This window comes from Epargyreus clarus, unplaced genomic scaffold (assembly GCF_041222505.1).
Source record: "Epargyreus clarus isolate Ecla_fem2 unplaced genomic scaffold, WU_Ecla_fem_2.2 ptg000009l, whole genome shotgun sequence".
Lineage (NCBI taxonomy): Eukaryota > Metazoa > Arthropoda > Insecta > Lepidoptera > Hesperiidae > Epargyreus > Epargyreus clarus.
Window position 1 is genome coordinate 7,727,994 of NW_027332217.1, and position 24,014 is coordinate 7,752,007.

The 24,014-nt window shown below is 34.6% G+C and overlaps 1 protein-coding gene and 1 non-coding gene across 2 annotated transcripts in view; one reads left to right on the plus strand and one right to left on the minus strand.

The window, feature by feature from the left end:
* The window catches only part of stac (C2 and C2B_Munc13-like domain-containing protein staccato), a 42,020-nt gene extending 21,293 nt beyond the window's left edge, over positions 1-20,727 (plus strand). The window contains exons 2-18 of the mRNA XM_073076592.1: positions 233-500; positions 6,807-7,153; positions 7,673-7,720; positions 8,534-8,693; positions 9,131-9,310; positions 9,711-9,912; positions 10,542-10,974; positions 11,210-11,467; positions 11,750-12,041; positions 12,485-12,717; positions 12,911-13,001; positions 13,300-13,509; positions 14,108-14,182; positions 15,434-15,740; positions 16,741-16,864; positions 17,185-17,378; positions 17,787-20,727. Coding sequence (XP_072932693.1) covers positions 233-500; positions 6,807-7,153; positions 7,673-7,720; positions 8,534-8,693; positions 9,131-9,310; positions 9,711-9,912; positions 10,542-10,974; positions 11,210-11,467; positions 11,750-12,041; positions 12,485-12,717; positions 12,911-13,001; positions 13,300-13,509; positions 14,108-14,182; positions 15,434-15,740; positions 16,741-16,864; positions 17,185-17,378; positions 17,787-17,902 — 3,538 coding nt within the window. The 3' untranslated portion in view covers positions 17,903-20,727. The remainder of the gene's footprint in view (positions 1-232; positions 501-6,806; positions 7,154-7,672; positions 7,721-8,533; positions 8,694-9,130; positions 9,311-9,710; positions 9,913-10,541; positions 10,975-11,209; positions 11,468-11,749; positions 12,042-12,484; positions 12,718-12,910; positions 13,002-13,299; positions 13,510-14,107; positions 14,183-15,433; positions 15,741-16,740; positions 16,865-17,184; positions 17,379-17,786) is intronic.
* Positions 20,728-23,308: 2,581 nt separating this feature from the next.
* On the minus strand, positions 23,309-23,381 carry TRNAV-CAC (transfer RNA valine (anticodon CAC)). Its single transcript has one exon. It is a non-coding gene; the product is annotated as a tRNA-Val (tRNA).
* Between the last annotated feature and the right edge of the window lie 633 nt (positions 23,382-24,014).

The window sequence follows — 24,014 nt, forward strand, 5'->3', positions numbered from 1 at the left end:
TGAACTAACCGCAAACATCCAAGTAATTAGTTTGAAGCTTACACTCAGTACTTAACTACGAGTAGTTTCTGAATACAGTGTTTTATTAGTAGACGTGTTTTGAATTTCGCGATTTTCCTATTATCCTTTAGTATGACATTTTACATGTAAGCTTAAAATTAAAAAGTAAATCACCAATTATTTCAATATTCAGTAGTAACGTGTAATAAAAGTATGGTTGATATTGTTTCAGAGTGCGTGAAGTCGACGATAGTTTTTTCGAGAAATTCGGCTCAATTTTAAAACAAGCTTCACAACGCGCAGCGCTCGAGGAAGCCACACCACTTGCCCCGCTGAAAGAGGCTGAAGAACAAGATGGTGAACAGAAAGCTACGGAGACGCAAGAAAGCAGAAGTCCGATGCGCGATTCCGATAGTGGAAATGAAACACTTTTGGATACAGATTCAGAACCTGATGACCCGGAAAAATTAGATTTTTACGTAGAAGCCGTTGGATGGAATGTAAGTACTTAAATTGGACGCGTAGAGTCTAAAATTTTATTAAATTTTCACGGAATACCCCCTACGTTGTCCATATTACATTACATATTTTGAGGATAAAAGTTTACCTCATATGTGACCTAGGTCTTCAGACTCCTATCTCATTTAGTACGTCAACTTATTATCATCAGCCTATTGAGGTAAAAGTTTGAAAAAACTTCTCGGCAAATCTCTTACTTGGTGCCATAAGGTCCAGGCACGTACCTACACTGTTATTCAGGTCCACTTTATCAGCGGATGCCTTACACTCCTTTACATTAGGTGTGGTCTTCACGAGGTCTTTTACTTTACATCGCTTGTCAGTCTTCAAACAAGGTCTCTAGCCTCATTATCACTTGAACATGCTATTTTTGAAAGCTATAGGTATCGGTGACTTTTGTTAGTCCACTTTATCAGCGGATACCTTACACTCCTTTACGCTAGGTGTGGTGTTCACGAGGTTCTCTTAATTTACATCGCTTGTCAGTCTTCGAGCAAGGTCTCTAGCCTCATTATCATTTGAATATGCTATTTTTGAAAGCTATATCGGTGACTTTTGTTTATCTACGAATGATGTCGTTGTTTAAGCATTTTATCACGAAGCGAAATGCCAGATATAGTTTATTACTTGGCATGCCGATTGATGCGAAATTTTGGGAAACAGCTAGGTAAAATGACAATGAAATTCTCTATTATTCCGAAGAAGTTACCTGAAAATGGCGTCCGCAGTTTTGATTAGTGATTACCTACTGATTAGACAAAACTTTTAAAAATGATCTAGCGTTCATTTCATATTGTGTAAAAAACACAATTATAAATAGATATGTTTATTAGGAAGTAGTAAATACTTAGGTTATAAATACGGATATTAGTTAATCAGGACTTATAGACAGTTAATTCTTATTTAATAGAAAAACTTCAGTAACCGTCTCGTATTAATATAATCTAAATCTAACTAAACTGTTGCTATTCCATTCAGAAAGTGAAATGTGTAGACACTACACGAGTTTATATTTATAGCCAGATATTACCCGTTGCGCCGGCTTCTTTGGTTTTATAGTTTTATTAAGTTTAAACTAGACATTGGAGGGAATTCTATTTTAGAAATTAGGTCAAAATTAAATTCTTAAATACGTGAGGAATATGAAAGTATGGCTGCAATAGGTATTTTTAATAATACAAGGCAGGTTCAATCACCCTTGCGGTTTTGTGGAGGAAAGTATGGATCACTTGCTCATGTGACTGATGTATTTCAACCATTCAGAAGGCATATGACAATGTCTCGCGATTACTAACCAATACAAACAACTACGACAGTCCGATTGGTTTAACCCACGGGTCAACAAATACTGTTTAACGTGCCTTACAAAGAATATAAAATATGCATTTCAGTATTATTGAGGATAATACGTCATTGACCATTATGTACGACTAATTCAGTGATTAGGTGAGCCTGTTTTTGAGACTAATACAGATATAGGCAAGTAAATAAAGCCACAGACAAAACCGCAATATGCATTTGCGTTTTAATATCTTTCGTTTAACCAGTGACGCGATTTGTGAACGCATTACAATCAAATGACCGGCTCTGGGTGGCGTCTTGCCAAAGTCTCTTACTTTCCATAGCTTATTTTGTCACCTTCCACGCCAAGGTTGTTTTGAATGGCCTACGTCATTCAATAATGCGGTGTCGTTTTCAATGTCGTTCCCTTTACACCATATACCTTTACAGGACGGTTCATGGTTGGTTGTTTGAACTTTATTTATAAGTATATTGGACCAATTTGACCTGGTTAAATCAATTTATTTTATACAAGAGTCAGTTTATAATGTTGTGTATCTATATCTTTTAGGCCTTTTTCTGCCTTATAGCAGTATTCACTGCTCTAAAGGATGTCTTAAAGCACACATAGGTAATGAAAAATACATAAAAAAATATGTATATCGCACTTTCCATTTCAACCTTCGAGAATTCTAGAACCATTAAACCCTAATTAGGAGTTAAGAACTGATTTTCGTGGATCTTTTAACATCAAGAGTATCTCCATCAAGTGTAGGTTCCTAGGTGTAGGTACCTATTCCTTTTGCTCCTCGTACAACATAAACACATGAGCATATATTTAGTAAATGGTTCTTACATCACAATTAAAAGGATAATCTAATATTAACAATGAGTCAGATTCATTTGCTCTGCTTTGATAAGCTCTTAATATGTTTCCAATGATATAGAGCGGCTTGAACGTATCATCTAGATTGCGCTTCTGCCTAGTCTGGATATCTTCAAGTTCCATTGCTTTATGTATGTTATTTATAGGTTAGCAATATCAGAAATTGTGTAGGCAGGTAAGTATTCTATGTTTACATATGTATCTAGACCTATACACTATTCACATCATACTTATTGAAGAGCCAGTTACTGTTTATATTTTGCCAGTCTTATACATAAGATTAATCTTAATTAGTACCAAACCGATTCAAAAAGTGGCACTTATTTATTTATTTAAAACAGGCAATTATTTAGATTTTTTTAACGAAAACTTATTCCGATTAATTTAAGTCGTGAAACCTAACTTTATATGGCCAATCAACAAAAAGTTTCCTATTTTAATTATTTGCTAGTTAGATAAATTAAAACTTCTAAAGTTAGACTTAGGTACTAACTAAAGTTAGTTTATCATTTTGTATACGTTTAAAAATAGAAAAAGTATACGAAAAAAACAATTTATAACAATCTGACATACTTAAGGATTATACTTTTTTACTTTTATGTCACTAGTCACCCGCGTAACATACGAACGTCCTTATAAACAGGATCCGTTAATAGTTTGATACACGTACGACTGTACGTAACACATGCGTAATAGATCCCGTCTTTACGTTCAACGTGACTATTACCGGTAAACGTCCGTTATTAATAATCAAACTATCGAATGTTTTGCTCTCCAAAGATATTTGACAATATCTGCATACTTCTTCTTGTGGTACCTTTCCCAATATTGAAGGTTGCCCATCAGCTTGAATCCCTAACAGTCCTTTAAGAAGCGGACCGATTCCACTTCTCTTGCTTATTGCAAAACTTGGATAGATAGAGTATTAATAACGAGTAATTGAAGTTTCGATTACGCATACGGATAAGTGTGCTATATAAACACAAGTTCCGTTCAGGGCAAGTGTAAACTGTAGCGGTTAATAAAATAAATAAATCGCTCAGCACGTGCCCTGGATTCGCGGTGAGCCGAACCTTGGATCGCCCACGAGTTACAACACCACTTACTTTATAATAAACATATGGTTAACTGCTTTATGAACCATTCACATCGAATACTGCGCTGTAGCTAAAAGCAATGAAGTACCTTTTATTCTTCTTTTATCTTCTTTCTTCATTCAGCCAGTATTTGACGCAGTTATTTTCACAGTCATTACTCTATCTATCTAACTAGCGCGGTGGACTATGCTATGATCTAATCTTTATTATTCTGTGGGGTGACCCGTCCCCCTAGTAGTTGGTCAGTAGGTATGGTTTTGATGTATGTATATTTGTTTCCTCATGGCTTCAGGTATAATAGGATGAATATATATTGTTTCAACATCGTCAATCTTTAAAGTACCTATTTCTTTATATTATAGAAGTAGCCAATTAGCCAGCAATTCACCTGATGGTATATTGCAATTTTCGCCCAAATGGACATCTGTAATTATGTGATCAACCTTACATAAGTTTAGAAACCTCCCTAAGATCGGCTGCAGATCGGCTACAGCTGAGGATTAATTCTCTCTTCCCACTCACTTCTTACCAGAACAAAGCAGGTCTTTGCTGTTATTCGGTAGATCTTCTTGGATACACATTTAATAACATTAAATTAATTGTTCGGTATCTGGTACAAATAACCATTTTATTTAGCGCCCTAATTTCAAAGTTTTATGAATATGACCATCAATTTCTTCAAGTGATCAGTAAATTCTTATTGCTTGGAATATATTCAAATATTTCAAAGGCATAATGTACTGCTTTATAGGTTTTTATTATGATTGAGGAGATATATAAATCACATTTTCCATTAGCAGAGGCATTATGGGGCAATAGAATGCGCTGATTGTATAATAATAGATATGTAAATAACTACGTAATGTTCCTGCAAATTCTCGGAATGTTTTTCTGTACATACAACACAATGCTAATGATTGCACGTATGATTGCATGTACTTGTAATAATATAAAAGTATCCTGAACTCATATAAAACTTAGCAACATACAATACACTTACGAAACAATTACATCGAGCATCAACAAAAAATCCATAGCTAACCGAATGACAGTAAACAATCCTCAAACCTAGATGACGTGTAAAAACTTAAAAAATACAACATTCCTTATGATCAGCAATGAATGTTTCCCACCAAGGGTTAAGGTTTAGAACCAACCAAATAAAAAAAATACTTTTTTATCATTCGGTTGAGTTCAATACGTCTTCGTTGGCGGCGCCTTGCGAAAATAGAATCTGGCGGGCAGTCCCGAGTCCCGGACGGCTCGCCACTCGCCAGTGCATCGGCAACTCGCACCAGATACATTTCTGCTTATGATCTCGCGTCCATTCGCCCTTCGTTACCGCGTCCTTGTTTTAGAGGAAGCAATCAATCGCTAACATGTTTTGGTTTCGTGTGTGAGTGTAAGTGCCGGACGGATAGTCCACGATGAATGGAATGGGAACCTTGCGGACGAGGTTCAGAGGTGTGAAGAAGGAGTTGTTGGAACGGCAGACCAGTCTACTGATTCAGTCCATGACTGTGGGTATACGAAAGTATCAAATCTATTTGGCTATTGTTTTGCAATATTTTATAAGTATTTGTAACGAAAAGATGTCGTTCAGACTATTCCAAAATTTTGAAATAGTCAAACGGCCAACAGTATCATTTTTACCATCTAGATGGGATTTTATTACAGTTCCTATCGTGAATGAATCGTTAATCCCAATGATACTAGGTTTATCTATTAAAAATAAAAAAAAACCAACATACGTGAAAAGTAAATTCATCTGACCATTTCCAACTATTCTCGCGCTCAGGTGAGAAACGAAACATGATTTGAAAATTATATTTTTTCAGAGAGTAGAACTAGATACTATTATGCTGATTTATTGCTTCAGAAATAGCTACATTATTGATACTAAATAAACGACCACTAATATATATCTCTTATTGAGTATTCTCGGAGGTATGTTTTTTGTTCAGGTATTTCCTGAACATGTGTGTTACATAAATATCATTTCTTCGAATTGAGTTTTTATACCTTTGAAATACCTACCGACGGAAAGACAGATGACTTCACGACTTAAAATAAAAACGGCTTAATTTATTTTAAGTAGAGTGCAACAGTTTATCAGCACATTAGTAAGTGCAACTTAATGAGCTTTTTTTTAATTTATTCCTTATATTGAGCGGAAAATGGCAACGATTCATGGATTTTAGTTTAGTGTTATAAATAAATTTAATGATTCAACTCTGCCGTGTTACAAAGAGTCTTTTATCGACGTTTCTGTCCTACTAAGCAAATACAAGTATGCATCACAGCAGCTAATAGAAACCACCACCGCGCTAGATCAATATCCCTCCTACGACGGCGCAGTAACCCTGCCGTTTTACATGGGTTGTTATAGATATCTAGCAGACCCTTCCCAACATGGCATTTCAAATCAGTCGCATGTCGGGCTCTGGTTTGTCCTATTGGTATCGTAGTAACCGCACCCCTTAATGCATTGGGTCATTCGGTCACCAATAGTCTAAGTGCAAAGGGTTTTGTTGTGGAGCAGCTAATATTTTGTGATTTCTAGGTGGTCGATGAATTTGAGATACTATTATGATTCATCGGTATGTGTCTATAATCTAGATAGTAAAATACTTTCTTCTGTACATTTGAATTTGTGAAATTTACACAAACCGTGCTGACTAATTTCACTTCATTAGTTTTGCTGTCATTGTTTGTTTAAAATATAGTTACGTATTCTTAACTGACACTACAGCTGTCATTGGATTCCTACTTCTTGGCCACAGGTCTAGAGCATCGACCCGTCATTCACACCTACACACAATCTATCGTCTTCATTTGCGGTACCTATTTAATGTTGGGTGCTTCACATAACGATTGCCATCAATTTTTGGGATTTTATTTGTGTATGTATGTAAATTAGGATGAGAACGTAAGAAACATTGCGATTGGAGTAATATAGTCAGTAAGTCAATATCAACATCATAAGACGTTTCCTTATAAATAATCGCAATGAATAATTGCAGGTTGATGAACTCTACCTGGAGATCTTGTACGAAATACTTCACAATGTCGGCGGATGTGACGTAGGATGCGAGGTGGGGCAGCAAGCGATGCTGTCTTACGTTCAGGAAGCATTTAAAATATCCAACGACAAACACACAGAGCTCCTAACACGAGCAGAAGCTAAAGAACCCCCTGAGTTAATGTTGAATGTGGAAGTTGTGGAAGGAAAGGATATGGTGCCCAAAGACCCAACCGGTCTCAGTGATCCATTTGTCACAATATACCTGATGTCTAACTCGTCACAAAGGTATAATACGTCAGTGAAATCTGGAACACTGAATCCTGTATGGGAGGAACACTTTTCATTGTAAGTATAGTAATTTGTACGTGTAACAGTAGATAGTATTTACGCTGAGATTGCATCAATTTTTATTCAAAAAATAGGTGTGATCAAAATAGGAGTTATAAGTAAATTATGTATTCCTAAAAAAGTGAAACTACGAATATATTTACGTAACTATTATAATAATAATAATAATTTAATTATTTATCTATAGTTACAAAGACTCATTTACATTTGATACTTAAAAAAATTAAATGTAGAAAGCTGCAAGGAGAAATATAACTACAGTCTACTCTATTGCTTATGATCTTCAGGATGCTGTAGTATAGGATACTATAGTCATTCAGTGTTAAACATAACATTATGACTATATGGTAAAGGACATTAAAGTTTATACGATTGCATTGTCTAAATATATAGACTTGGGAAATTTCGCTACGCTCACATTAATTACTGTTTTGGTCTAACCTTCACAATGTATTAGCGAAACGGTTGCGGTTTATTACCTAAGTGGCTTTTTAACGCATGTTTTTACATTTTCAGACCGATTCCAGGAAATGTTCAGGAAGACTCACTTTGTTTAGAAGTATGGTAAGCATTTTTTATTCTGTATTCTGTATTTAAAACTATCTCCGTAGATGATACACTTAAAACTATCTCTGAAAGGAAGAATGTAACATAAAACAAAGGTAGTGACATATTTTTTTCTTGAATTTAGAGGGAGAATACTATGTATTTACGGGTCTCAGTTATGTTCAGTTCGTTCAGTTGAATGATTCATATTGAATTATTAAAAACTTGAATATTTAAATGATAATCCAATAGGGGATTTCCGAATGCGGTTAACAGATTTGAACTTACGCTTATAGAAAATATTTACAATTAATACTAGACATGGGTATTTACCGCAAAAATTCCGGTTATGAGCCGACGTAATTTGCAATATTATTATATATTGAGTCTGTTATATTTATTCTTGGGGATTTTAATAATCTATTGTCTATTTTTATTATATTAATTTTATATTGTTAATATATATAGATTAAATACAGCTTAACATTTATGACATTTATGGCTACTGGCGTCGTACCGTGGAATTTTACGACGTTTTGAAAAGTTGCGACATCGCGGCGTGAAAATTTACGACGTCCATCATAAAAAATGACGGTATCGTGAAAGTTTCTGCTGCAATCCTACGTTATTATTTGGTTATTTTTTTCACGTCATTAATGATGGAAATCACTTCAACATCAATAAGGAGACAAGTCATAGATTTTCACGACACGACATCACAACTTTTCACGACCTCGCAACGTGCTAAAATGCGACGCCGTATTGTGTGGGCGTTTTAAGCTTTTATATTAGTGATAATGTAGAATTGTATTATTTAAATTAATAATATAGGGATTTCGACCCAGCGGAGACAGTCAAAGAAAAGATGACAAAGATATTCGAAGTGAAGGGTGTCAAAGGACTTCGAAAGTTGATGAAAGAAATCGCCATTACTGCATCTACTGGAAAGCATGACAATGAGCTCATTGGCACATCAAATATACCATTGAAGGTAAGTTTACTAGTTCATGAACATCCGAACAGTTAGCGATTGTGTAGAGAAAATAGGCTTTATTTTAATTTTGAATGGATCTTAAAAGCAAATCGATAAAAGTTTACGTGTGTTACGGTATTGTATCTTAATAATTAATTAAGTTGGCGTTAAGTTGGAGTGGATTGATGGCGTTGGAGTTAAGTCCACTTGTGTTTAATTATTAGTATCTTCAACGTACCACGTATGTTTTTGAATACAGTGCTGTAGTACGTACATATAATTAAATTAATATACATACATTGTATAAATAAATTGATTTCATCATTTTCTAATATTTATCTGTCTGTAGAAGTTTTAATGCAATTAATACTATCCTTATTTTATTCATTTGTAAGCTACACAACAGTTGATGAATGTTCAAATTTAATGTAAAACATATATTTTCATTATTCCAGTCAATACCCGCTGGCGGGATGACAATGTGGTTTAATTTGAGCAAAAAGAGCAAGTTGCGACGCCAGGGAGTGGTGAAGGTGCGACTCAACTTCTCATCTGAGAAGAACTCGCAAGTCGCCGCCCAGGAACATCGGCATCTGTTGAGGATACTGTTGTTGCACGAGCTGGAAAGTTCCAAGGTAAATTCGGATTCCAGGAAAACTTGTGTAAGGTTCAAAGTAAGATCATTGAATACGAAAGTAAGAGTCTAGAAGAGTCCCAACGCAACGATACAGTCATTACTGATGAGAGAACTATAAAGAAAAATAAAACCTTTTTAAATTAGCAAACAACTGACAAGTTTGGCAGTGTTATGGATTAATTAATTAATTGATTGTACTAAAAGTGGTATATACGAAGATACTATGTATTAAGTCTCTTAATAATTATAGAAAGCTCACTCTAAATCTGGCATAGAAAAGTTAAAATAATTATAGTGCTACATATTATTCTGAACGCCATAGTAGTTAATAAGATTATCAGTAACCTTAATTTTTGCATTTGTTGCAATAAATTAATTTTAATTTAAATTGATTGCAGGTTGCCCCATACTGGTGGTGTGGTAACTTCAGCGCACCAGCGGAGGCGGTGCTCACCCAGCACGCGGCACAGAGCGGGCTCAATCAACTGGATAACCATCTTGCGCAATGGATCGTGTTCTGTGCTATCACCGCTGACCACCCGCTCAGCTTCGCCCTCTTCAACTCGCTACTTGATAAGATTGCCAAGCCTTTACAGTCTGGTTAGTCATTGTATATCCTTAGTTATAAGTAAAGAACGGACTAGCTCGACGATCACGTGGTCAGTGGATCATGTTCTGCGGTATAACTGCTGAGCACATGCTCAGCTTCGCCCTCTTCAACTCTCTACTCGATAAGATCGCCAAGTCTTTACAGTCTGGTAAGTCTTTATATGCCTTGAGTAATAAATAAAGAGTACGCTCTGCTAGCTCGATGATCATCTTGCTCAGTGGATCGTGTTCTGCGCCATCACCGCTGACCACCCGCTCAGCTTCGCCCTCTTCAACTCGCTACTTGATAAGATCGCCAAGCCTTTACAGTCTGGTAAGTCTGCATATACCTTTTTCAATAAATAAAGAACGGTTTATGGTAGCTGCGCAAGGAGTAGATCGTGTTCTGCGCCATCACCGCAAACCATCTACTTAGGATCACTTCTCCAATTCGCTTCTTGATAAGTCTGGTATTTGTAGTTGTCGTTGTCGACTTTATCCACTTGAGTAATAAGGTATATCATCAGCGAGCATTACATAAATGCATATCTCAAGAAAGACTGAAAAATTCTTTACCATCCCATATTTACTAGTGACATAAATAAGGTGCACACATTATGAAAATAATGATCTCCTTTCAGGATTGATAAATGAAGAGGACGTAAAGCTCTTCTGGGATGGGGCTAAGAAACTGCTCCCAACTTGCTTCAGTCATATCCGAAAACTGAGGAAGAAGACTGCCGGAGACAAAACTGTAATGAAAACCCTGAGGGAGGTGCTTAAAATCCTCTATGGACTGTCGGTTTTGGATATACCTGACTCCATAGACCTATTCCCTGCTAATCTATATGGATGGTTGAGAGAAAATGATAATGGAGTTAAGTTGACAATTCATGAGGTTTTGAATCAGGCGTCAACTCAAGGAGCGTCGGATTGGTTCGTGCATATTTTGGATAATAACGAATGCAAGGATAAAACTGAAGAGTCGAGGTTGCAGCATTTGATCAGGGTAATACAGCTGGTGCGCTCCGATCTGCAGAGGGCTATCGAGTACTTCGACAGGGTTTTCGTTGAGTAAGTTTAGACACTATCTTTACATAGATAATGTTTGATGTACAGATTGCTTATTACTTAGCAAGAGACAGTCCGTGTAGTATGTATTTTTTTTATAGGATTAATTATGTACACGACATTTATCAGCTTTATCAGCAAAAAATAAACACTGAGTTCGTAATTGCTGTATTGATACAAATGTAACATTTGTAAAGTTAAAATAACGTTTTCTCTCATCAACTCATTTCTTCCACAGGGTGATGGGATTCCCGTACTCCAAAGCCTTGTATGGCTTATATGAAAGTAAAATAGCGTCGCTAGTGGAACCAGAAGTGATACAAGTGTGCAAGAGTTTGAAGAGACTACAGTATGATGAAGGGTCAACGAACACAGTATATTTGGCCGGTGGTTTGAATGGTGAAACTGGTTTGGGGTCACCTCAAGTCGGTTCTGAACCTTTGGCAATGGGGACCACGCTGTTTGAGTTGTATTTGGCCTTGCAGAGATTTTTGACGTGAGTATATAACAGTTTTGATTGTTTTTAGGAAAACTGCGTCGTGCGGTTTCTACTAATATCTATCATTTTTATTAGTACTTGTTCCAATATTATTTATTTGTTTAATTGTAGTTTAATCCTTAGTTCCATAAGTAACTTCGAGTTTCGTCACATCACAATTACAAAAAATATAAACGAAACTACTATTCTGTGACGCACTTGTAACACTTTTTTATATCACTCAAAAAATAATTATCTCAATTGTTTTTTCTAAAGGTGTTATTGAATTATGTATTCCAGGTTAGGACAAGGTCTAAACGAAACAAACTGGGATTCGTACGCCATATCAAAGTTCCACTCGTGGTTCTACGGCGGGGTAGCTCAATGGCTAGACATAGCAGCTTACAAAGCTCTAACTCGTATCGAAAAAGCTGTAGATCTAGATAATTTGGTTCCTGTGGATACTAACGTGAAATACAGCAGCTCAGGAGTTGATACGTTAGCAATATTCTACCAGATAAAGATATTCTGGCAGCAACTCGCTTGGCCCGATGTGGAGGGCTGTTATGCATTTGTAGCTAAAATTGTTGATGTGAGTATGATTTTTATTATTTTTATTTAAATAGCAAGTCCTGAGACTTGATAACTCTGCTCTTATTTGGTCTAGAGTTATTCCATTACAGTGTAGTTTTGGTGCCAGAAACCATAAACATTTCGTTTGAGAAAATACTAGTATTTAGAGAGACAATAGTGAATCAGCGTTTATTTAAAGTAACAAGGATACAAACAATCTACATGATTATAAATGACTAACGTTGTGTATAATATCTGTAGCATTTTTTTAAATTCCGGCTATCTTGTCTCCTGTCTTAAGTCATGATCGAATCATAGTTTCTACGGATATTCATATATTCACTCAATTATTCACTCAACAAAAGTATTACTTCCTTTTAAATATTATATTTCTATAATAAAAATTCATAGAAATATAATTTACAAATTTCAGGGCAAATATTGATTTATTCTTATTTTCAGGACATTTGTCGGTGTTGCGTCTTCTATTCAGATAAGATGGCGAGTCGAGTTGAGAACGTGGGGTCAGTGACCACGGTGTTCGAGGAACGGTTCGAGGTGACCACAGAGTGGTGTGTTGCCATCAACAACATTGATTACGTACGGCAAAGCTTACAGCCATTCGTTCAAGAATTAGGAATGGATGAAATCATTCAGAAGATGTGTGAAACCCGCTCGCCTTTGGAGGCTCAGAGGTATTTTTGGTTTATAATTTACGTATTTGTGTATATTTCAAAGAAACTTAAAAAAATACTGCATTATAATTATTTCTTCTTTTCAAATAGCTTCCTAAATATTCAGTATGAACTGATTTAACATTGCTGTAATAAATGATAAAAAAAATATATATGGTTTTTACTTATTAATGGTATGTACATTTTTTAACAGGTGCAAAGAGACTCTGCAAAATGTTATCGCAAATGCAATAGACACTGTCCGAAACAAGATAGTGGATTTATTAGAGGTTATGGTGAAAAAGGTGAGTACTAATGGAGAATGTCTATAATTTTAGTTCATACACTATCGAACATTAAGCATACTACGTAACACAATATGATTAAATCTCTTTTGATCATTTCATTGATTTGTGCTTAAAATAGACTTATTCAACTTATTTTAGGATCTTTATTAATCTTCCAATGGATTACCTAAATATCAATTGTTGCTATCATATTCGTAGTAATATATTCACTGACACGAAATCAAATTAATACAATAAAAAAACTAAGCAATGAAACTAAGCAATGAAAATTAATGTAACCATAAATGTTTTCCAGATGATGCCTTCAGTAACACGTTTTCTCATAGAAGGCGCGGAGTTACTCCATCAAGATTGTTCTAGCATGGATCGAGTTATGAGGTACTTAGAAGCCAACCTCGACACATTGTATCAGCACTTGAACAACGAAAACTTCTCCAGAACCCTAGAGATTGTTTGGGAACAACTCGGAGAAGTACTTTATGAATTGATACAAGCCAACTTAGAGGTAAGTACTCAAAAAACTCGTAAGATTTTATCTGTCGCTGTATTAGCTAACCGCTGTAAAATAGTAACTATTTTTAATATTTCATCTCATAGTGTTTTTCTAAATATATTTACTAATTTGTATTACTATTTATGGAAGTTCAGTGGGGAAACAAATAACTGACTTACGATAAAATCATATCAATGGAGAGTATGGAGACTGTGGTCTTTGTAGTAAATATTTTGTCAACATTATTACTACCTATGATGTGAAAAGTTTCCACACTGTAACGTCTATTGTATTTTATTTATTAATTACAGTAACTAGCAGAATCGTTTTTACACTAACCCAATATATGATCTTCAATTTGTAGAAAGAAAAACTTGTCTCCCGTTTCCGCTTGATTAGGCGTAGATTCTTTGGCAAAAACAAAGTATCCCCGAACATTGTGTTATTGCGGGTAAATATTGCAGATATATTGCACGCTAACGCAGTATCTTTAGTAGTACACCTTGCACTATATTTTTACGTTTTTAGTTATATTTTGTCCGTTTAGTTATGTTTTTTACAGCAATGTCATTAAAGAAAATGTTTGTAATATGTTATTGTTGTTTGATAGCACCGAAAGGCAAAGATAACACGCTATATCGACCCGAGACGCTTGAGCAAATCAGCCGTCGCCCATTTAGACTCGGTAAACTCTAAAATATATGGCACCTTGTTTATGTTACTGTCAATGTATAGTGAATAGTGCCCCAGCCTGTTCGATAGCATGCGCTCTGTGTCTGTTTTGTATCGAACGATATATCTGTTGTATACCATTGGAATAGAACTTTATCGTTGTTAGATATATCTGTGCCCTGTAAATTGAGAATATATCATGAACTTTAAAACAATATATACATGCATAATTATATCATTATTGCATTTGCATGCGATGCTTTAGAATCGTATAAGATATCTGTTTTGATGTATATTGGTCGCATTTTTCTAGTACTATCATTGTCATTTGATACGAAATTAGCTCATTTAGTCGTAAAATATTCGATAAATTATTGATCTTAAGTTTAATATCCCACTTGATAAAATGTAAATAATGTGTACTTACGGTTAAAATTCATTGAATATTTGAAAATTAATGTTGTTAATTTGCTTAACAGAATGGTATCCCACAGGGGTTTACTTTAGGTCTAGGAATGTTTTTCCTATGCTTAAGATTTTTAATTGATATAATTATTGGTTAAACGAATGCCTTGAATTCATACCTTTCATACCTTTAATTTCATTATACAATGTTATTCCTCCATTCACAGAGTTCATGCTATATAGACAATATATCAGATGTGTTTGTGATCAGCTTTTTCGACGATGAATGATGATGGCAATGAGTTTCGTTGCATAAATTAGTATTTACTTCGCTTATTGTGTATTCCTGCATATATTATTAGGTTGAAAAAAGCTCTTTCAAAAATATTATAAAATAAGAAATATATGTTTATATCTAAGTATATAATATTTGATGCATTTGGAATTATTATTTAATTTATACTAGCACTGCATGTTCCCAATTTAACAATTCATATTAGCCATTGTTTTCATGTGTGAATTATGTTTTGATAACTTGTGATTAGTAAAGGCATGGGTGTTTATAGCAAATTATGGAAACAGATCATAAATATCTCATTTATATAATTGATCTAGTAATGTTCATCAAATCAATTAACTTTTTTGAAAGCATATTTAAACAATATAAAATTTAATTAATATCACAATGATTATATCTTTAACGAGCTTCATATGCCATGTTTATATGTGCTTGATTGTGATTAAACAATCTTAAATGTTTGGTGATGGGATCGTATACATATATAAGTTCTTTTAAAATATACAATATACATTACACAATCTTACAGACTTCTAAAATTTTCAAACAAATTGATTACAGAAACGTAGGCCACCTGCCTTCTTCTCGAACCTTCGAGAATGCTTGAAGATAATGGTGAGGTCGTTCAGACAAGACAACAAGGAGGTGTACTCCTCGGATACCCTGAAGCATGTGGAGTACTTACTGAAGCTTCACGGCATGGAGACAAGGGAGCTGATACACCAGTACCACTTGGAGAGGTGGCAGGAACAGCAGTCGGTGACGGAGCCGAAGATGGGCATCCTGACTGTCAGAGCCCAGTTCATTGATGATAGTCTTAAAGTGGAAATAATGAATGCGAGAAATCTAACGCCTACGGATTCGAATGGTGTGTACCTACAATATTGCGTGCTTCATTATCATAATTTATATTATATATTTGGCAGGATATATGTTATCGTAAATTTCTACTCCTTAGAGTCCGTACCGTGTATACCTGTAAAACTACAAAAGACTTGCCTAATTGTTTCATTGACATATTTTTGATTTATTTAATGTATCAATAAATATTGTTAATGTTGTTTAGTCTTAAATACTTTTATAGGGTTCCGTACCCAAAGGATAAAAACGGAACCCTATTACTAAGACTTCGCTGTCTGTCCGTTTATCCGTCTGTCAGGGCTATATCTCCTGAACCCTAATAGATAGACACGCGAAATTTTTACAGAGGATGAATAACGGTGGCCTCTATAATAACAAATACTAAAAATAAAATAAAGTTGATAACTAAAGGGCATCCCCATACAACAAACTGGTATTTTTTGCCATTTTTGGATCTAACTGTTAAACCGTACTAGGAAGACGGTTGAAATTTTTACAATCTGTTTACTACAACTGGTATTATAATAACAACTGGTATTATAACAAGTAACAAATAAGAACCATAAACATATTTTAATATAGTTATTTTAATTTTATTATACTTTGTTTACGTATCATTCATCATCACCCCAACGCCATCTATTTTTGTGTCATATAACTATGTATTGTTGAAAATAATAAAATGAATAAAAATAATGAACATTTTGTGGTACGGAAGCCTCCTTGTGCGAGTTCCACTTGTATTTGGCGAATTATTATACATCTACACTAATATTATAAAGAGGACAAGTTTCTTTGTTTAGTTGTAATGAATAGGCTCAAAAACTGATGTCCCGATTTTAAAAATTCTTTCACCATTCGAAAGATCCACCAGTAACATAGGCTATATTTTATATGAAATATATTTGATAAATAGATTTTGAGGCGGTACAAAGTTTGCCGGGTCAGCTAGTTATTTATAATAACGAATATAACTTGGTTAAAATAATTAATTCTATAAATTACAGGGTTATGTGACTCCTATGTGCGTGTGGCGCTTCTACCTGAGGACTCGTTCGCGAATGTCGTGAAGCCTAAAACACAGACGCATAGCAAAAACCTCTTCCCCTTGTACGACGAAATGTTTTTAATGTAAGTATTGTTAGACACATCACTACTGTTAATGACCAGCACTAGCTGTCATGTAGACAAGTACATTTTCTAATACGCACATAACTTTGAAAAATCAGAGGTGCTTGGGATTTGAACCTCGGACACCTCGATCGAAGGGCCGAGTTTCTTAACCACTAGGCTATCACTGCCCTGTCCGGAATATAATCGGTTCTATTTCCATAACCTCCTGATAAACCGTAAACCATAGCTCAGTTTCATATACGTAGAAAGTATTACATAATATTAAGTGTACCACAATTTATGATATAATTTAGTGATGTTAAAATATTTGTTCACAGACCACTAACACCAGAGCAGCGGCGTGTGTCCGACGGCCTCATGCACCTCGTCGTAAAGGACAAGGACATGTTCAGTGTGAGCAATACTTTTGTAGGTGAAGCCTTCCTGCACTTCAGCGAGATCCCCGACACCCCCGCGCCTATAGGCAGCCTGCCACAACAACATCTACCCCTCAGCAGGCCTCATAATATTGGTAAGATTACAAATAAAGCTTTTTCCTAAATAAATTTGCTTTCCAATTTGCTGGTCCGGTTTTGCGTGTGATTTTCGGAGATGTGTGCCATTTTTTCCTTATCATTATTTTTAGTATATGAAAATGTTGCGAGGAAAACAAAGTTTTAAGTAATATATGTGTGAGCTGAAAGAATATTATAAAGCTGCTGAAAAGCTAAAGCTGAAAGAATATTATATTATATTATAAGAAGAAATGCAGTAACAAAAATGTTTACTTAACTTAATTCGATATGTTGGCAGCCAATCTTGAAAATATTTTTTTCATAAAAAAGAAAATATTGCTTTGCTATTAGTAATATTTTTTCCAAAGTATTTTAAGGAGCTTTGCAAGTGTGTTTGAATGTAATAATCGTATTTTTTTGTATAGATGGCGACGCAATAAAAGCATTGGAAACGAGACAAGGGGACAGACAAGCGAGAGATTTCATCAAGAAACAACGACAGAAAATACCGAGCAATAAGCAATTCTTCTCTCTCGGCTGAAACTTATATGTATAGGGTAAGCCATAAAATGAGTTAGTATAGAGAAGTCTGAATGAAGTAGGCTAGTTGTTGTATGAAACCATGTTGTCAATTAGTATTAAGATTAAATGGATTTTAAAAAACTTACGACTCGGTTAACTCCGGTATTTTTTTAATCGCAAGTAGTTTTATTGTGTAGACATAGATTAGTAAAGATTACTCACTCCTAACAAGAAAATGTACCCAGTTTTGAGAATTGAAATAGTTGCGTAAAAAAGTATTGCCACGTCCCCGTGCTAAAATGTCCCTAAAATATTTGAAATAATTATTTATTTATTATGTAAATTATGCAGTATTAGTTATTTATTCGTAAATTTTCTCTAAAAATGTTTTTATTTGTCAAGAATTAAAAAAAAGAACTTACTAATAAGCCGTTTCTGGCTTCATTCAATTTCAAGGCAGCGAAGTATCTTTACTAATCTATGTGTGTAGATTGTAAAAATAATACTGACTCATTTTAATGGTAAACGCTTTATAATTTACGCACATTGTTCTTTATAGAATAATAGACAAAGTGTTCAGTAGAATCGAAATTGATGAGCATAATAAACTTTTGTTTGGGAAATCGATTAGCGAATCGATTGTGGATTGGCTTACAAAAATGTTTAAAAGTTGTAGCTACGATAATAATTTATATTCTCAGCAATAATTTTTAAATTCGAGATTTAAATTTTAATAATTTTATTTAAAGCAAGTAATGGCTGTCAATTAAATGGCAATAATCTTCATTGAAAGCCTACTTAAAGACTTTGCTGTTCCTATTTATGAAATGCTGTAAGTGGCATTTTCTTTTTGCTACAGTTGTATACAGTTTTATTATACATCCGGTTCATTATATTATTCCGAACGACACGATACATATGTCGATTATTGAAATATAACTTGTTGCGTATCTTTGATATTTGTTATTGTATTTTTAACCAAAATACAATAACAAGTACCTATTTAAGATTTTATTCTTACCACTACACTGAAACTGGTAGGAACTTGCAGATAACTAAACTATTCACTGTAAAAACGGAGTTAAAAAAGATAATTATAGTACTGACAGGAAGGTACGCATATATACATACATACATACACACACGCATACATACGTAAATACCTACATATATACAAACATACATACATACATATAAAGTACATTAATCTAGCGTAATGATTGTATAGCTGTTTGTAGTAATCTGTGACCATTGAGAAAATTGGTAATTTTTTATTTAAATACGTATTTCTCGTTCACTCCTACGTTTACGTAACTTAAATTTTCCAATGCTGCTAGATTTTTGTAACAGCCGTAATACTACTTGCCAACTTTGGATTGAACCTAAATTACTAGTTTTCGAATTATAATTGGCGTTTATGAGTCACTTAATCAGGAATTTTATTCCTTTTATAATTATTATTCATACTTCATCTTCCCTGAAATCAACTCATATAATGTTTACTATTGTAAAACACCATTAAAATGTCATTAAATGTACTGATAACCGCGAATAGGAGTTTCATACAGAGCTTTTAATATAATTTTATAGCAATAAGTGTAGACTGATAAATCGCTTGTATATTTATAGAACGAATGATTTACAAATAATGTAAATGTTAGGTATATGATTGTGTACGTTGAATCTCGAGTAGGAACTCCGACACTTGAATATTGTGTTGTGTGACTGATGGATTTTTAAACTGCAAATATAGATGTCCTATTAGAAATATTAATAAGTATGTAAGGTATCTCTTCATGAGACGAAATCATGAAAGTGCTTTCTTAAAAGTTAAGAAACAATACCTTATATTTCATTTGTAGAATATAACAGGAGTGGAACATTACGTTTGTAAGATCTAAATGGTATTTCGATGCAGTTTGTATCCTTTAGTTTATACGAGTATTCATATAATGTGTTGGATATTATTATAAATAGATGTTGCGATGAAGAACTTTAGTGTGAAGAGCTTCGATACCATTTATGTTATGATTATTTATATGGATTTCAGTTTATATTTATGAGATTGTTTTAAAACTTCTTAGTTCTCTAATGTATGCTTTTTTAGAAATAAGCAATGTGGTGTGTGTGTAAATTTTTATATGAAAATAAATTCGTTCCTATCAAACAGTAAAAGTTGTGGGAAAAAACAATTTTATAACATTCATTTTTAATTACAAGACTTTAGACCTTTTTAATGAGGTGGTTTTATCAATGTTCAGAGGCATAACTATAGGTTGGTAGGAACTGGTAAAATACCACGGGCCCCAGTCTGACGGGGCCCCTTGCACGAGAGGTTGCGAGTTCTGTGATATCTGTGAAAAAAAATCTTGAAAAATTTTATAGGTATGTGAATAACAAAATGTTCGCCAGGACCAAACAATTACTAAAGTAAAAATTAATAATTAAATTACAATGTCACGTGTTTTCTTAGGGCCCCATGTAATGAATTTGCCACTGGTCTCATATGGTATACGCCACTGTCAATGTTCTTACCTTTTACGAGTTTTAATAGGAACGAAGTAAACATTGTTTGGACAGATCTACTAGTATAGTAGCTGCTATGTTCTGTGATAATGAGAGTGCCTTAAATATTTCGTATTTCGTATTTATAATAAAACAGTTTAAAGTAGTACGACGCCGATTGTTAAATATATTTATTCCTTCAACTTCTTTGTTCATTTGTTTTGTGTTAATGTAAATTTCTGTTCCAAATATCTTTCCGTTACTGATACGGACTTATGTAAAATCTTTTCTTGTATACTACGCTATTTATTTACGCTAATAAAACTATTCACAAACGTATTGTGGTGTTGTTTATTTTGTGACGAATCACATTATTCGTTGTTTAACCAGATGCTGTGTTATGCTAAGTAGGTTTCCTATGTTAGGTTATTGTCTAGTATACCTTTTGGGTTGTACAAACGTACTCTCATTTAGCGCAGTATTCATATGTTGAGTATGAAGTATACTACTTAGATGTCTTGCAGACAGTTCCATAAGAAGATTCTGATTTTTCGAACTATTTTTGTTTAGTTTTCAATATTTCGTTCGCGTTTTTTGATGTTTGAGCTACATATTATAAAACGAAACTTGTTGCAGAATTAACCTTTAGATATTATTTTTGATTTTGATTTTGATGTCGTCCAAATGTAGTCCAAGCTCTGGTCTAAACTACGCATTTAGTGTGATATTACAACCATTTACATAGTATAAGTACACCTATACATGTATACTTATTATGTTTATTTGAGTGCGCATGTATCTAACAAGCAAGAATGACTATTCATCACCAAGTCGTTAAAAACACAAAAAACTTACAGTGCAGTATCGTATTAAACTTGAACATTAACAAATTCGAAGCAAACATGGGAAAAGTTTATAATTAAACCTTATTGCTTAATTAAACGCATAAACCATATGGCTTTCATTTAAATGACATTTCCTGTACTTTCTCCTAATTAAACTTCGCACGTAACAGGTTTAATAGACAAGTCGTTGCTAAAGCTTTTGGTTTGCCATTACGTACAAGGCGTATTTATAATTAAGTACTGATTGTTATCACTTGATAATAGGTTCGAGCAATTAAATTTCACTGAATGAATTTTCGTTTACCGATTCTTTCCAGTATTCTGGGATAAAGCGCTTCAAAAAGTGACAAAATAGCGCTTTTTACGGCCTGCGATGCACTGGCGATTCTTCAACTTAAAGCGCTTTTTCAGAGGATATAGATTGACGACCCTCGAGGGAGTATTATCAAGTGGCCCGACTGCCTTATCTTTAGGATTAAGTTAGCTCATTGGAGCCATTGGAGTATCTTCAGACATCCCCAATTCCAAGTGGGGTTTGTGTGTTGGGGTAAAAGTATGTCATAAACGGTTTACATCTACAGACAGACATTTAACTTATCAGACAAAATCATATTTATCTGTACAATATTTTGACAGGCACGGCCCGTGCCTGCGCGGCTATGTTACTGTAGAAGGCCTTTTTGATTCCACTTGTCTGACATGCTCTACTAATGCCTTTTTTTTTGTTTTCGGGGGGAAACCTTCAAAATGTACCCGACGACGTGGCTGCGTTGCCGGGTTATGTGGGTTTTTTTTTATAATATAGGAGTAGCAGACGAGCACGCAGTCCACCTAATGGTAAGTGGCTACTGCCGCCCATGGACATCTGTAATCAACCCCAGATAGGATTAGATATTCCTACCTGAGGTCGGCTACAGATGCGCCGCTACCCCTGAGGACTAAGCTAGAACGCCTCGGAAAAGTCTGTCTCCCTTACCACACCCTTCAAACCGGAACACAGCTGCGCCTAACACTGCTGTTATTAGGTAGAAATATGTGTGGCGGTAGTGCCGCCGGAGTCAAACCACAAAGGGTTCTACCACCTTCAACCGCACTAAAACCCCCCCGGTGGCCGTCCTCAGCGCTTGGTGGAGAACTCCGGGATCTCCGATGAAACACAACCGCAGTCCTCCGAGCGCGATGCCCCGGTCGGGCTCTGCACTGGGGGGATCAATTTACGCTCCTCCCGCACACGTGGTGCTGACGACCTTATATTTGTATTATAGACATCTACAAACCCCTTTCCATTAGTTGGAGTATTATTATGTGATGGGAACCGCTTTTTTTAAATTAAAATTTAAATATATTTCTCATTAATCACGTACATATGAAAAAGGAAGTTAACCGTTAACAATCAAGTACAGTAGTTTCGAGTAGCCCTGACACAATACACACTGACACACTGATACAAACAAAGTATTCTGTTGTGTTAATAGACTTAATAGTAAACAGAAATTTAAGGAATTGTACACAAAAAGTTGTTATTCCGAACGAGTTTCCGTGCAGTCGTTCATGGCAAATTAATTACAAAACGCCCAGTAGTTGACGGAGTTTTCAAAGGTACGGTGTTATTACTCCATGCATATAAAGTAATAATAACTGCCACGCACTGCGTAGGTACTACTTTGCTTGTGTCCATTGATTGGTACGACACGAGAAACTTTCGATAATTCTTTATGAACGTTGAATTTTATCAATTTTATCCAGAATTTATAATTATATAACATTAGTTTCTTTGATAGGTTAGTTCTAACACCTACGTGTGTTTGTTAAAACAGATTTATGCGAAGCACTTTGAAAATATTAGAGTAGGTAACTCCAAAAATATTCGAAGCAAGATTATGTGTACAGTCCCTTTATCTATAAAAGGTCTTTATCTATAAAGGATTCATCAGTCTCTATATTGCAATGTCTTAATTTTTTGAAGTAAGCAAATAAAAAAATGCTGGTAAAAATATATAAAAAATTAAACATAATTTTCTATCTATATTAATATATAAATTTAAAAAACTATTTTCTAATAAAAAAAGTAAAATTGTTTCCGCCCGGGATCGAACCGGGGACCTTGTGCGTGTGAAGCACACGTGATAACCGCTACACTACGGAAACTTGACAGCAAGTGTCTCAAATTTAAGTCTCATAGAATTATGTTAGTACTTATATAATCATGCGATTACGATAGTATGAAATCCGACCACCTCTTCAGAATTTTAATTATATTATATTTTTTGTAGATAATGTTTAAAGTTACCACATGCCGTTTTATTTTTTTATTTAGCTTTTTTTAAAGGCATATTATATTAAAAATATCTTCAATGCCTTCATGCCCCTGGACTATAAAGCTCATAGCATATAGTGAGCGGCGCGCCGCATTGTATTGCAAAAATCTCCGAAATCTTTTATACATTTTGTATTATCCATTGTACACAAGAGGTTCGCAGTGCGCCACGTTGTATTGTATATCAAAGCGATGCAATTCGGATGGTGCGGCTTTCCCGAAATGAGAGCTAGCCTTTATTGTTTTTTTTAATATAGAAGTAGCAAAGAATCATTTTCATTTGGTCCACATGGTATGGCCACTGTCGCTCATGGATATATATAATCAATCCGAATAGGATTAGATCTATCTAAAGTCAGTTGCAGATGCATTACCCATGAGGACTAAGTCGGGATGCCTTATATTTGTCACTCCATTATCTTACCCTTCAAACCAGAACTAACATTGTTTAAGACTGCTTTGAC